The 16,142-nt window shown below is 42.9% G+C and overlaps 2 protein-coding genes across 2 annotated transcripts in view; one reads left to right on the top strand and one right to left on the bottom strand.

Annotated features, from left to right (window-relative positions):
- LOC106150355 overlaps positions 1 to 4,041 on the bottom strand; it is an 11,135-nt gene extending 7,094 nt beyond the window's left edge. The window contains exon 1 of the mRNA XM_013523096.1: positions 3,940 to 4,041. Coding sequence (XP_013378550.1) covers positions 3,940 to 4,041 — 102 coding nt within the window. The remainder of the gene's footprint in view (positions 1 to 3,939) is intronic.
- Positions 4,042 to 8,860: 4,819 nt separating this feature from the next.
- Pkd2 (polycystic kidney disease 2 (autosomal dominant)) overlaps positions 8,861 to 16,142 on the top strand; it is a gene marked incomplete at its 5' end in the record, with an annotated part of 36,950 nt that continues 29,668 nt past the window's right edge. The window contains 1 exon segment of the mRNA XM_013502757.1: positions 8,861 to 8,974. Coding sequence (XP_013358211.1) covers positions 8,861 to 8,974 — 114 coding nt within the window.

Raw genomic sequence — 16,142 nt, 5'->3', positions numbered from 1 at the left:
GCGCGGGCTGCGAGGTGAGCGCGGCCCCGGGGAGCCCCGCCGCGCATCCGGGGCGTGGGCCGGCCTCCCTCCTAACCCTGTGTCTGTCCCGGTGCCTTGAAACGGTGTGAAAGCCGAGCGGGGTGCATCTGGGCGCTGTGCGGGGGAGACGGGTCTTGCTTGCAGGACGTGCGGTGCTTACAACTAACAGCATGTTTGCTGGTGTCGCAAAATCACAAAGCAACGTTTGTACCGTGCTAGTGCTAGCTCCCGCGCGGTTGCTCGTTTCCTCGCCTTGCCCGCGAAGAGTAACGATACAGTTATCCACATTCCTGGGAGGGGTGTGCCCCCAAGTTGTCGCTGATGATGTTCTGGTGATACTGCCTGTGATTGTTTAGGGAAGGAGGAGTTGTTGACCATACCACGAGTGGAATAAAATAATGTCTGTAAAGACAGATATTTAGCCATTTCTAGTTCTAGACATTTTTCACAGTTGCAGAGACAAGGTCATATTGTTTTGAAACCTTGCAAGTATGTCTTTAAAACTCAGGTGTTTTTAGATAACAGTTAATGTTTTGTGCAATGCAAACTAAATAATGAAGTCTCCGCATACCTGCTGGTCAGTGTGAGGAGCTCAGTCACCCAGCTCTGCACAGGGCGAGGGAGGAGTTTTCGAATTTCTCAGGGCCTAGTAAGAGGACGCAGACTTTCCAATAGCAAATGGGATCCTGCTTTACAAAATTTTGTCAGGCACATCCTGGTTAGAGTGTTTGTTTCGTTTGTTTGTTTTTTGGTGGCCCCAAGGGTGGAACCCAGCGGACACTACCACTGAGCTACACCCAGCCCTTTTTATTTTATTTTGAGAGAGTCTCATCTGAGTTGCCTCGGCTGGCCTCCAACTTGTGAATCTGCACCAAGGACAACCCAGTGAATCCCCGTTTTTGAGTTTCCATTCTCAGTTCTTTTGACATTCTCCCTGCCCTTCTCTGTCAGCTTTGAAAATTATGCACAAAACCCATAAAGGTGGTGTCATAGCTGCATAAATAAGATTTCAGTCCCAGTTCTGCTGCTCACTGGCCCTAACACCTTGAGCGTATGCCAGCTGAGGAGCAAGTTACTTAACTTTGCTCTTGTGCTCTCTGAGCCTTAAACTTTGCATCCATTAGAAAAGAGATAATCCTAGGGCTTAGTTATTGATTTGTAGGAAGAATTGAATAAGACATGAAAAATGGGTAGTGTCTTGGTTACTTTCTCAGTACAGAAATGAAATACCTAGGTGCCCTTGGGTTAAAGGAGGAAAGGTTTATTTTAGCTCACAGTTTAGAGAGGTCTCAGTGTGGAGTCGGCTGGCTCCAAGGCAGGGTAGCATGGCAGAGGAGAAACAGTCCATGGCGTGTTAGGCAGAAAAAAGCAGCAAGCAGCTGCCTTCCTTCTTCTCTTTTTATTCCATGCAGGCTGCAAGCCTATTGGTTGGTGCCACTCACACACGGGGTGGATCTTCTGTCGTCAGTAAATCCGTTCAGTCACACCCACAAGTGTACTAATCCAATTAGAGGACTGATCCAGGTATCACAGCTTTAATCCAGCATCACACTCATGATCCAGCCACGGATCTGAGTAACTCTGTGCCACGGTGTGTGAAAGTATATTGGGGCACTTCTTTTACGTTCATGCTTCTACTGGTGAACTTGATTTAGGTCATGATGGAAATCCAAGGATCCTTTTGATATCCCAAGGGAATAAAACACTAATACTTTGTAAGTACATTACAAAACTATGTTAAACAAGCCATCATTTTACGCTGCGTAAAATGTGCTTTTAAAAATATTCCCTCAGTATTCATAGAAGTGTCCCCTAAGTTCATAATGGCCAGTCACATGAGGCTTGTAACTCAGGTTTACCGTTTGACAGCACACTTAATCTTTACTAAACTCAGTGGAATAAAATGATATAAATATGTATTTTTATATGAGGTATATACATTTACTTCTTTTAAGGAAGATTTCCAGGAATAGTTACTAAACTTACAGTCTTGAAACCTCTTGTCCAGGGGCTGGGGATTTAGCTCAGTGGCACAGCGCCTGCCTGGCAAGCGCAAGATCGTGAGTTCGATTCCCGGTACCGGAAAACAAAACAAACAAACAAAAAACAACAAAAAAAAAAACCCTCTTGTCCAGCTGTATCTGGGAGCCTCCAGATTGCCGAGTGCTGACGGTCCCTGAAGCAGCACTGCCTGAGAAGCCACGGAAGCCCAGCTCTTCTCAGCCTGGCCCCGGGCAGCTCTTCATCTGTTTCCCCGATGATATCCTGTTTGATGATTGGTAAACATAAAAAAAAAAAAAAAAAATAGCACCCATCTCAGTGGTCTAATTCTTAGGAGGCCAGACTAAGTAAGTTTTTAATTATAGAAAAATGTTGCATATATTTCATTTTATCAGTTTCTGTCATCAAACTATAGTTGGCATTCTTGTCACTTATTTAAAAAGCAGCATCTATTAAATATTTAGAAATAAACTAGAGTAGTATATCACCGTTTTCCTTGGGCGGAACCCAGCAATGTGAGATAATGAGTGAAGAAGTTGGGGTTTTTGATCCCTCTTGGAATAACAGTGTGGAAATTCTGGATGCACATGCTAGTAGAGCTTAGGACCACAATAGCCAGCCATTTTTTGGAATGTGTAAAGTGGAGGAGCGTGCTTAAGTTTAGAGTGATCAGAAGTTTCCTAGAGATCTTTCTACAGCTGTTCAAACCTCCAGGTCTCTCCTCCTCATTGGTTACAGTGAAGGAGTTGAACTTAATTTCTAGGGTCCCTTCTGGCTCACCATATCCTGGTTGTTGCTTAGTAACACAACTTCCAAATGAACAACAGATAGTCCTTTCCATTGGCTGGACAGTACGTGGGTCTGCTGTCTTAGCAGAAGCAGGATAGTCAAGAAAGGAGAAATGCCTGAGCCCTGCGTCCCTGCACATTAAGAAGCAGATGCATGTTTCCGAGCGGCAGCAGAAGCAGGGCGTCTTGGTGGGGAATGAAGTCATCAGCATGGTGTCCAGGAGGCCTGCAGAGGAGACACCAAGGCAGGAAACCAAGTGACTGACAGCTGGGGAGGAGATGCTGGTGGCCTGGACCGGAGGAAGCAAAGCTAGCTCACGGGTTACAGGCAGTGCTCCAGACATGAAGATGTCCAATGATAAAAGGCAGCAGTCTGTCTATCAAATTGTCTGACTTTCTGAAACTGTGTATTTTATTATTAGTGTGTCAGCTTGCTATTTGTTGTTTTAAACATGGGTGCTGGGCCTTTTGTTGTTTTTGCTGTTGTTCCTAGAAAAATCACAAAGTATAACTTGATTATCCCTTAACCAAAATGCTTGGGGCTTGAAATGTTTTGGAGTTTCTATTTTTCCCAGATTTTGGAGTGTGTGCATATACAGTGAGATGGCTTAGGATGAGACCCAAGTTGACACATGAAACTCTTTTCCTTTCCACGTGCACGTAGTATGAAGAACCTAAACAGTGATTCTGACCGCTTTAGAGACCAAATGCCCAAAACCTAAAACCCGCTTATTTATCTTAATGTGTCAACACTATAATTAAACCTGAATACTGAGGTTTTGTTTAGAAAAAAACAGCTTGTACACCGGGCTGGTGTGCCAACTGAGAGGGTTCTGTGTGCCCTAGGTTCACCACCACTGGCCTGCAGGTATTTTTATACCCTATTTTGAGTGTACCTCCATTTTGACAGCAACCTGTCAACGAGCGGTCAGGTCTGGAACTTTCTACTTGAGGGGTCATGTTGGTGTGCCCAGAGTTTCAGACTTCGGGGCATTTGGATTTCAGATGTTTGAATTAGAAATGCTCAACCTCTATGAGCGGTGTGTTGGTCAGCGTGGGCTAAACCACAAAACAGATACCTTCCTCCCATTCAACGCCCGGCAGAGTAAGGGGTTCGATGCTCACTAACACTTAAGGAGGGTATTCCAGGGTAGCAGCAGCTCTGCTCCTTGTGCTTGTATATGGGGACATCAGCTCCTTCCCTCGCGTAGCTCTCCTGGGGCCCTGTCATCGTATGCAAGGTCAAAGCTGGACCTTGTTCTGGCAGGAGGAAAGTAAGGGAGGATTGCCATTGCTGTTGTCTTAAAGACCCCATCCTGGAAGCGGCTTTCACCCCCGCCATTCATGATCTGTTGGCCAAGTTGTTAATCACATAACGCAAGATACCTGCGGGGAAGTTTGGAAAATGCACTATAGCCGTGCATCCAGGCAGGGAGGCACGGATTTGGATGGCCAGCCTGCAATCGCTGTTACTGTAGTGGTAGGGCTCAAGGAAAATAGTAGACCTACTTTTATTTTTCCCAAAACAATCTGAGTGGACATTGAAATTCGCATGCTGTTTGTATCTGATAGGGGACCTTCAGCACAGTCTAATTCCCCATTTTATCTTTTTTTTAAAATTTATTTTAAAGAGTAAAAGAAGGATAACATAATAATAGGGGGAGCTTACCGAATTACAGACAAAGTGGTAGGAAATTATCAATGGTTATTGTTTTACATATTGTTATCTATAAGATAATTTCTCAGGAAAACAGATAGACAAATAATAGTGAGTTACAGACAAAAGAGGCAGGAGATTGTCAATAGTTGTACTATACTTTGATATCTTCAAAGTGGCTTCTAAAGAAAATAAATAGAGCAACACATGAGTGACCTATTGAATAATCATTAACTATTCTCAATGGTTGTTGTACAAAACACATAATAATAAACATGCATCCATTTACGAAATAGGAACAATACAAACATTACAGAGTTATGGATAGATTAGTAGGAAAATATCAATGGCTGCTGTAATACATGGTGGTATCTTCAAAGTGGTTTCTCAGGAAGACAGATACGCAAGAGGAATCTAACAAGTAGTTACAGCCTAAGGGTTGTCAAAAATAGCAGATTACCTCCTCACCAGTGACTCCTGTCACTGAGTCCCCGTTTTATCTTGGCATTCTCTATCTTGCCTTTTTCCTGCCTTCCTTTTTGATGTCTAAAGAGAAGTATATGCAGGTATTGGAAGGGTCACTGAGACTTTTGAACAGGTGTGAACTTGAGCATCCAACCCACCATTCTGGGTCATAGCTCCTGATAGTCCATTTGTACCAACTCATTAATTTAGTCTTGAGGCTTTAGCAGTCAGTCTGATTTCATCACTAGCAGAGTGTTTTCCTAAACTACAAGTTTTTAGCCAGGGTAGAGAAGCAGTTTGGCCTCTCAGGGGACATGGCCATATCCGAATACAGCTTGGTTTTCACACTCTGTGGTAGGAGGTCACTTATCTTGCCCCAAACCTGTAGGAGTATAGAGTTGGGCTGATCACACGAGAGGCTGAAGGACGCAGAGGTGGAGCGAGTGGGCTGGGGGCTGGGAGACTAGGTCAGGGGAGGGCTGACCAAGATGGGGAGCAGTGCCGAGGGCTGCAGCCGGGCAGGTGAGCTGAAGACAGAAGCTGGCAGAATTGCCAAACCAGCTCCACGGAGGGATAAGAAGAGGGCTCGGTCTGGGACAAACCCAGAGTTCTGGCTTGGGGCTGCTAACCCAAATCAGAAGAACAGGTTTGTAGAAAAAAAGAAAAAATATCTTCATTTTGGTTCTGTGAGTGTGCACCATGTGCAGAGGGGACATTCCTGTGGAGATACCTGTCAGTTCCCCAGGGGAGCTGGCTGAGAACATGGGATTCAGGAGTCGCTGAGTATTCTAGTCAGGTAGCCACTTGAGTATTCCAGAGAAAATGGATCAGTAATAGTGAAAGTCATGTCCTTTTTCTTTCTCTTTTTTTTTTTTTCTTTTTGTGGTGCTGGGAATTGAGCCCAAGACCTTCGCACCGAGCTATATCACCAGCCCTTTTGAACTTGTTTTGTTTTGTTGTGGGTGACAGAGTCTCATTAAGTCACTGAGTTGCCCCCTAGGCTGGGCTCTAATACGTGCTCCTCTTGCCTCAGCCTCCCAGGGAGCTGAGCTGACAGGCATGTGCCACTATGCCTGGCCAAACCGCTTCACTTTCTAGAAGTATTCCGTGCATTGAAATGCCCTACATGTAGTATTTCCAATTCCCAGGACAGCCCACCAGGAGGCACTCCTGCTCGGTTTTGGGGGAGGGAATGGAGAATGGTCGCATTCAGTAAGGTCGCACAGCTCACAGGTGGCTGAGCCCGCAGGGGCCATAGTTTGACTCCAGAGTCCCACATTGCGCCATGTCCTATGGTATCATTACGTCATGCAGAGTTAATGTATTTCAGATGGCACAAGATTAGCTTGACGCAAAAAGCCAACACCGAACCTTTTCACTATGGACCTTCTGATGATGAGTATTTACAGACGAAATGATAGCTGGGGTTAGTTTCAAAGTAATTGGGGAGCAAGGATAGGGTTTAGATGAATCAGAGTTGGCACTGAGTTGATAATTGCCGGAGGTGGGTGATGAATACAGAAGAGTTCGTCACGTCATTCTCTCTTTGTGGTGTTTTCAAATGTTTTCCAAAATGATAAGTTTTTGAAAACATTTGGATAAAACAGTTGGGGAAAGAATATTTGCTTTCAGAGTCAACCATTTATCCTCAAAACATTTGTGTTTGGATTTATCCTTTCCAGAGACCCCTGATATTCATATTTAAGAAATAGCTTGTTCAGGATGCTATTTAAGAAATAATACTGTTCAGTCAATGTGCTTTGCCTTTGGGCTCTGGATTAGCTAAGCACCCTTTTAAACATAAAGGAAGTTGGAGAGTTCTCCAGTGTTCCTCTCATTCCATATTTTCCTGAACGGCTAGAAGCAGTATATGTACTAAACACAAGTAAGTCCTGGACAGTACTCCCACTATGGTAGGACAGCTACGAGAAAAGGCAACCGCTGATTTTGAGCACTGCCGCCATTTTGGACCTGTACTCCACCCACATCCTGTCCGCTGTGCTGAATGTGGGACAGAGCAGCTCTTTTTCCTGTTCGTGGAGAAGCCATCTCTCACCTAAAATGGCATGAAAAATATAAAGGCCATAAACCCCCAGGAAGTAGATTGAATAATTTAGAAAATAAAACTCACAATTACATATAAAATTACAAATAAGGGGGCTTGTTTCTTTTTATTTGAAGTGTCTCATTCAGGGGCAAGAGTTAAGTTGTCATAGCCCTTTGTTTGTTTTTTCTATTTAAAGGCCAAGCGCTACGGTTTGTGAATGTGAACAGTTATGCCTATTCCTTAGTGCCTGGCTGTCCATAACCCATGGGGAAGAATGAAGTCACTGAGCAAGAGGGGAGGGAAGCAGTGTTTCCTAATGGTACAGACCAGCAGTCTCTACTTCCATGTGTATATATTGGGCCTGATCTCCAAAAGAAGTCTCCCCAAAGAAATGATGTGGTTGTGTCCAGGGCTACTGAGCCTAACCCGAGGCTGCCCTGGGTTATTCAAAGCTGTAATTTTCCATGTCATCTACATTTGTAATAATTCTTCAGTATGATAGAATTTCAAGGAACAAACATTCTGCTCACTGCATTTCCTCTGCATGAGTAATTCCCTGACAACTTCCAGATCTTGGCAGGAGCAACCCACTCATAAGTTATGCTCGCTTCCAGCATGGTGAAAACCTACGATGTGTAACACAGAGTCTTTCAATTCAAAGGCTGATTTTCCTAAAGGAAATTTGGGAGAAAGAAGGAAATGAAATACGCAAATTTAGGAGCAGAACTGAATGACTGTTAGAAGACCCAAACAAATGCATGAACACTGATGCTGAAATGATCTCTTCTAAGTGTACGACTCTTTCCCCTTCTCTCTCTCTGGCATGACTGCAGCTTAATGCTGTGTAAGCTTCGGTTGTTGAAGGGCTGAGGTCTGGAGAATGAAGGCATGAGGCCTTTTTGCAGGGCCCAGGCCAGTGTCCATTAGCAGCCAAGCTAATCTAACTGAAGGGACAAAGAAGTTTGTCTTTTTTGGAAAACATGAAGGTTCTTCCAAGGAACCAGCAATGTGGCTTGACCGCACTGTTCATTAACAGGGGTTTGGATGGCCGCCATGTCTGCCTGCTGGCTGAATCCGGAACTGTAACTCTGTCCAGTAGGCTCACATGGGGTTATGTCATCTTCTCTCAGCCAGCCCAGCACTTTATCCGTCTGCTAAAACATAGAACATGGCTGATCTTACTCTTTCCCCAGAGGAAGACAAGCTGAACATGTTGTTGCTTTTAACTTAGAAAGTATACATTAATTGGGATTTTACAAATCAGTTAAACAAAATAGACTTAGTGTAGGCAATCCCTGTGGAGTTCCTTATAGGACAAAGATGAGCACAGAGCAGCTCCTCTGCCGGTGAGATAGGCACTTGATGGATGTTTGCAAATGGCTGTGTCACACCGACCGGAGCTTTTTCATCAGGTAGCTTCTATGACCGTTTACAGTCTAGTCACACCACCGCCTTAACTGGGTTCGGTGGTAGGACAACAGGTCATGTCCTTGCTCACATAGGAAGAGCTATGTGTTATACATGGTGGCTCACTCACCACTTTCAAGGTGTCCTCATTTCCCACCCTCCTGCATTTTTGCTAAGACAGTTACTAAGACACTTTTACTAAGACATTTACTAGTGGTCTTGGGAGTTGAGTGGGTCCTTGTGTTTTGCACTTTTTGCCTGGTGCATTCTGAACTATAAAGTGTTTCTGCTATGCCAGTTTAGCAGTTGCGTTTAGAGTTTACTAAAATACATATCTTCTTATAGAATCATATTTCTAGATGAGAACCTCCCTTATGCCTTCCACTCTTTACTTTGTGGTGTTTTTTCTCTCTTTTGCTATTCATGAGCGTTCTTAAATAAAACAACACCTTTTTCTCCCATTATATTGTAAAGGTCTCTGGGGAACAAGGCTCATGGAAGAAAGCAGCACTAACCGAGAGAAATACCTTAAAAATGTTTTGCGGGAACTGGTCACGTACCTCCTTTTCCTCGTGGTCCTGTGCATCTGTAAGTAAACTGTTTCCTACCACCCGTGGAGACATTTGAAAATGTTTGGCCTGTCATAGTCAGAATTAGAAGGAAGTGTATCAGCACCTGAAGGGGCAAGTCAGCAGTTCTCTTCTTAGTTTCATTTTCAGTGTTGGGCAAAGGTCCTCCCACCACCACCTTGGCACATTCATGGAAAAATCAGTATTATCTGGCCGGCTAGTTCATCATCATTTGTGACTGTGAAAGCACACGGCAACCTGTCAGACACGAAGAACTCAAGTAAAAGGATTTTAGGGTTTCATAGCAATGACTAACCAGACCAGTGAACATAAAAAGTCAGTGTAAGAACTGTTTTCGGTAGCTTGACTTTCCAAGTTTAACTTTCGGAAAACACGAAGTGCCCCCAGCTTTGCTCTTATTAACGTGTCTAAGTCTCCTTCTGGACTTGGATGTGGTGTGTCAGTTAAACTTTTCCAGTTCATTCTTTCTTTCAAATCTTCAATCATCACGGGGCTTTGGCTCTGCAGGAGAGCTGTGCAGACCCAGAGCCTTCTGTGTGTGTGTGTGCACACCCTGGGGGAGGCAGCCACAGCCAGGAGCCAGTCTCAGAGGTGTTTGCCTCCAAGCCCAGGAAGTCGCAGGCCAAGGACTTGGTCTCAGGTTCAGACAGGTTGGAGGATGGGTTTCCCCCGTGTCCTCCCCGGCACCCTCTGTGACAAGAGACCAGAAGGCAGGTTTACGACGCCCGCCCTCCCCTGCTTTCACCAGACTCCTGTGCCATATACAGAGAGAACCAGAATTTAATCAACGCTTCAGTAACGCCATTCTTCATATATTATAGTCGATGGCCTTGAATTTAAGTGCTGAAGGAAGCTTTTAAAATTTACTAGATATATGGAAAAACAGTGATAAGTAGAACGTACAAGATCAAGGAGACATTTGGGTTTCTGTGTTTGTAATTGCAACCAGTTGAATATTGAAAACCCCACACCAGTTTTCACTGCATCAGTGGGCTCCTAATATGCCTTAGCAGGACAAATCTGCTTTTCACACTTCCTAGGATTTTGCCTACCCAAGTGGAAACTTGAGGAAAATGCGTTATTTAAACTAAAATTACGTATGTATAAACAATATCACCTTAGTTTTTCCTTACTAATTTTGAAATTTTCTGTTACTTGTGTAGGAAGAAACGTCTTATACTTTTAAAAATAACTACTTGTTTTAAAAAAATAAAACATGTTTTTTGTCTGTTTTTAAAAATAGCTTTATGGAGGTATAATTTACACATCCTAAAATTAATCTGTTTAAATACCCAATTCACTCTTTTTTAAATGTACAGAGTTGTGCAGCCCTGCAGTTCAATTTTATAGTATTTCAGTCACTCCAAAAAATATCTCCTAAGCCGTGCTCTGTGGTCTGCATCTGGTAGTCAGCCCCCTTTTCCTTCACATGCAGCCGTTGTCCATCCATCTCCTACCTTTCAGCTCACTGCCTTCTGCCGGGGTTTTTGGTGTGCTTTGTGGGGAGTTTGGTTTTTGTATCTTTTGCCTAATAACGCCTCCCTGCATCCCAGCTACTGGCCTGCGCTCCGCTTCTGTGAGTCCAGCTATATTAGGTTTCTCTTGCAAGTGGTATATTTCAAAGCATGTTACATAAGATAGAAATGCTAACAAGCTAGAAATTATCTACGTATTAAAAATTGCTAAGCAAGTGATGTGATACTTTAAACGTTCATACTCTAAACTCTTACAATAATGAGGTTGCATTTGTTCCCCAGTATCATTCCTGCATAGAAATGATAATTACTGATATGACACTGGAGGGCCTGAAATATTAACAGGTTGGTTAGGATTACTAAGCTTTTTAAAGCATTACATATATGTATACATATACATATCTCGTAGGCAAAATAGTTTACCACTATAAGTCTAGCATTTCAGTGGTCCCTAAATTGCCTGAGTATCAGAATTACCAAGAAAATTTTGAAAAATTATAAATTATAATAATTATAAATTGTAGAGTCTGTAAGATGTGGCAAAGAGAATAGGTTTTCAGATGCACCGGTGAGATCAGGAACTAGGCTAGAAAGGTAAAATGAAGACCTAGAACACGCATAGGAAACCTGCCAAAAGTCTCAGTGTTTTAGAATGTTTACACTTTTTTTTTGCACTAATCACATTTTTTCTTCTGTCAGTATCCATATATTTTCTTATATTTCCATATATTTCCAAATGTTTCCATATATTTTCTTGTGTCAGTAGCCATATATATAATTAATTTTTATTTTTAGAATATTGTAGCATCTGTGGTTAAGAAGGGGTCTTAGCAGTCACGTGGTCAAGCCTCAGCTGAATACTATAATCTCCCCACACACCCTTCCAGATGATCGGTTAGTCTTCCTACCTCTGACTGAGCAAGAGTCCTAGCTTTAAAGATGACTTCTTTGAAATGGTTCATTTCGTTTCATTCAAGTTAGATCTTCAAAAGCCAAAATCTATTCCTGGTAGCTTCCCTCCCGCCACCCTCCAAGCCCGCTTACGCCAGATCCTTTTCCACTTCTTTTCCAGTTCAGCCCTGAGGACCTTTGCAGACTGCCAACTCCCTTGTCTCCTGCAGGATAGACCTGTCTCATTCCTGCGGCTGTTGAGCGTGTGTTGCATGCCCGGTCTTGATAGCTGCTGGGTAACTTCCCCCAGCCTGTGTTCTCTTCATCACAGTCCTCAGCGGGGCCACACCAGGGGCCTCCAGCGTCTTCACCCAGACTGCACTGCCTCTCACTGCCTGCCACGCTGGGCAAGGAGGCCGCTCACCACAGCCGCTCCGTGGTGTCTTCACCCAAACCATGACACTCTGTGTCCCCAGCTGTTACCAGAGCGCTTTGCCATGGATCATTTTCAGGGCTTCCCTTTCTGCTGTTAAATTTCACCTCCCTCAGGTCTGCACACCATGCCAGTCTGCGGAAGTGATCCTAGATTCGCTCGTCTCACACGTCACCTCTTGCTCTTGGCCTCATGGGATTAGCAGGCTCACCATCCACATCCTTACCCGTGTTAATTAATAAATTTTAAAAGACTGGCCTAAAAAAGTAAATAAATAAAACTAAAAGACTGACTTAAGAACATCAACCCATTGATGAAAGCCCTTTGGGTGGACCCTTTCTCTTCATTATGTTGTCATACAGCCCAATATTGAAGAAACGCAATAATGGAGAAAGTTTTTCAAATGCCTATCTGAATAACTGCACCGTTCTTCTGCTCCCAGCTGCTGAGTAAACAGCAAGTAAGGTGACCAGGCATGACTCACTCCTAATGGAGCCTGGCTGCTCCTGGTGTTGAGTTCTTTCCTCACTGCTCAGAAACCATCTTTGTAATAATTACTAATTCTAAAATCTTGCCAGAAAAATCACCATCAAATGACCAGGTATATCAAAAGCTTCATTCCCTTTGCAGAACAACCCTGTCCATGTTTGCATGTTGGAAGCTCTTGAGAGCAAGTAGTTAGGGTTCTAGAAGGCAGGTGGATGTACTAGAAAAGGATAGATTTTTGTTTGGTTGGGTTTTTTTTTTTTCATCCAGTAAATCTGAGTTCAAGTCCCAACTCTACTGTTGCTGATGTGCTGGGTAAATGTGGGCATTATATAATCTGAGTGTTTTCTCATCTGTAAAATACTTCTTCTGAAAAATTGATATGATGCTGGATGTGGAGGTGCACACCTGTAATCCCAGCACTTGGGAGGCTGAGGCAGGAGGATCACTGTGAGTTTGAGGCCAGCCTAGGCTACCAAGTGAGCTCAAGGCCAGCCTGAACTGCATAGGGAGACTCTGTCTGAAAAAGAACAAAAAAAAGCATTGATATAAGGATTAGAAATAATACATGAGGAAATCCTGGGTTGCTGTCTGTCATAACAGTAATGAGAAGGAAATCTTCCCCCAAACTGATGACAGTGACTGATGTCTCCTCGGTGGGCCAGGTACTAAGAACTGGCTATCAGCTGTGACCATTTGGGTCCACACTCCGATTCCTTTGGAGTAGCTAAGCACCCATCAGTAGTATCTTTTTCATTTTACCAATGTTAGTTCTGTCTCCTCTGTTTTAAAAATCAGTCCACTTTACCAAGAGGCTAGAAATAACATGTGAACTAGGTAATCCCACTTTCTAATTTCAGATTTCTTATTACTTGAAACTTGAGGTGGCAATGAATTCACCGTCAAAGTGCTTGTTAGTATATGTGGGTTACTGTTATAATAGCAACGGTATGCCTACTGTGTGAGTTAGATGCTAACGTTAAAGTAATGAAGAGTGTTTTATAAGATCTTTTTAAAAAGCAAAAGATGGTGTTTGGTAATCTCTAATTAAAAACAATGTGCTCTTTACTTTCTCCGTGGTCTCCATTCTAAAGTTATTCAAACCTCTTGTGTATTATTATTAATATTATTTCTATTATAAACATAATAGAAATCAAAAAAGTTAGTTGAATCAGCATCATAGGATGTAGTTTTTCTGTAGATCAAAGAAACAGGCAAAATTAAAATGCAGAAAATTTTATAAACAGGTACAAGAAATATCAAAAAGGATTAATATTTTAACACATTTTAAACAGACACCACTGGGAAAAACAGTTCTGTAACTATTTTACAGAATAAAAATTGTAAGTTATTACACAGAATAAGAAACATGACACATTACCGTGGGAAAGTCTTTAAGCCTTCGGATATGCAAAAAAGTAATAAAAATGGAAAAGTAACAAAATCATAATATAGTATGATATGTTCTAGAACAGAGGAGCCCTTGTGGGAAGAAATCTGTGCCTCCACTTCTGTATCTCTGAAAAGAGACTTTACCTTGCATTCCTGAAGAAGAAAAGCATATTTTTATGTCACTTGTAAAAATCTCACAAGGATGCTGATCTAGAAGTAGTTTTCTTGGTTTGCGAACAAGTCCACACAGATCCAAGTGCTGATAACAAGATTCATTGACGTTGGGGGCAGTGGAGTAATTCTGTGTCAGGACAGATACCTTGGCAGCTGTCCACATAGCTTCCCACAACACCAGCTTCAGGCTGAAAAAAAAAAAATCACAGGTCACAGTCCATGGAAGTTAAATGTTCAAGCTTTTGTGGCTGGAAAATTTTTTCTTTTTGATAAGGTGACCAGACAAAAAATCAGCTTTACAATGATAATGAAAGGATGCATAAAAATTACTTTAAACATTTTTACTCCACTTGCATGATTTTTTATCCTCATGCTAATGTATATATAAACATTATATATCTTTCTCTGTTGCTTCTAAAACAAGGACTAGTCCAACACAGACATTCCTAAAAGCTCCCGTATCAATAGCCTCTGATGGTTAAAGATTCTCATCATGTTATTATTTACCATTTTCATTGAAATTTTAACCAAAACCAGATTAAAATATGTGGGGATTTTAATAAGTTTATTTCACAAACTTTGATGTTAATTCTGTAGAAGCTCCTGCTGCCTAAAAGGCACTCACCAGTGTCACTGGACATCTCGTTGCTAAGGTCTCCTTTGCAAAGTTCTCCTTAGCAGCATCTCATTGCTAAGTTCTCCCATTGGCCAGTTGTTCCCATGGGATTTGGCATTCTAGAATCTTCCCTGTTTGGCTTCTGTAACTTGCCCTATTGACTATCTTCATTTTCTTTTCTTGGAAACATTTGGACAGTGTATTTTCTGTGGTTGGGTCTTGGACTTTCTCTTCAGGTGATCTTTTCCACAACAAAGTATAATTAGTAGTCCTGTGTGGTGGCCATGATGTCCCTCTTCCCAGCCCCAGACCTCTCTCAGGAGCTACACCCTTGTGCCAATTTCTGCTGGACATGCCAATGGGATACCTCATGGGCATCTCATCCCTAACAGTTCTAACCGTGTCTCATCCTCTCCCCTCTCCAAATGCATGTCTGGATGAATGTCACGGGAATACCTCACCCAAACCCAAGTGACAACTGAGATGCCTTTTGCCTTTTCATGTCCTCCTTATGGCAGTATTCTACTTCCACTGCATCTCTCTAATCTTTCTTCGTGCATTACTTTTGTCCCTGTTTAAACCTTGATCATTTCTGTTCTGAATTGTTTGGTTTTTCATTCAGATAACAAGTATCTTAATCACAAGTTCAGCCCCGTCTTTAAGTTGTGGGTGATATGAAACAAAAAGACTAGAGAAGCGGGTTCCGTACAGGGCAGGGCTCTCTGAACCTTGACGTAAGAGGAGGCTAAGCAAATAAAGACAGCTGCATGGGTGGAGGATCTGAGGCAGGAAGACACTCAGAATATTCCAGAAGTTGAGTGAACATTCTCTAGTTCCTGGAGAATGCCATCAAATGAAGATGGACAGATACTCAGGGGCCAGATCCTGGGGAGCCTGGGTAAGGGGTGTCAGTGGAAGTTGGGTTTTACATAGGAAAGTAATCAGATTCATTTCAGTGTTAAGAGGGTGAGTCTGCTGTGTGCATCACAGATTGCATGGGAGCACTTCTCCCCGTGTCTGGACTTTTAGGACCTCCAGGCACTCCTGTTTCTGACACCAGGTTGATGCAGGCTTCTCTTCCCTTCACATGCTATGGTTACCACACCTTTAAGATAAACTAAAATCTTGAGGTAAAGGACTAGCATTTCACTAGTACATAGCCTTTGCATCCTCCCTCAACCCTCACTCCCTATAAACACCTGGTACTTCAGCCTCATCAAACCAACTAATGATGTGCAAAAGAGCTTCCTATAAGGATCCTTTCCTGTCAACCTAATTCCCAGTATTAAAAAATATTCCCAGTATTTAGCCATACTGGTTCAGGCTCAGTGAGTTAGATTTCACGCATCACCATCACTGGCGGTGTGGGAATCACTGTTCCAGGGCGTGGGCTCACCCAGAGCCCAAGGGGACTTAATCCAAGGAGCAGTCTGGGGCAGTGGATGGAAAAGGATTCAGGAAACACTGGGGTCAGAGAATTCTCGCTGTTCCCTCCTGAAGATGGGGGAAGACGAGGAGGAACCTGACCAGATATCCAGGGTGATCCTATGTGGGGGGTGACAATCTTACTAAATCAATTTAGCAGAGTTCTTTGCTAAAAATGGATTTTCCAAGGAAAATCCAAGATGGAACTAGGCCACATTGAGGAGCCTGACTAGGGTTAAGCCAAGCAAAATCTTTCTGTCTCCTCACTTTAGGA

Source organism: Chinchilla lanigera, unplaced genomic scaffold (assembly GCF_000276665.1).
Source record: "Chinchilla lanigera isolate Chin_1 unplaced genomic scaffold, ChiLan1.0 scaffold00073, whole genome shotgun sequence".
Taxonomy (NCBI): Eukaryota; Metazoa; Chordata; class Mammalia; order Rodentia; family Chinchillidae; genus Chinchilla; species Chinchilla lanigera.
The sequence above is the reverse complement of the archived record's forward strand: the minus strand, read 5'-3'. Positions and strand labels throughout refer to the sequence as shown.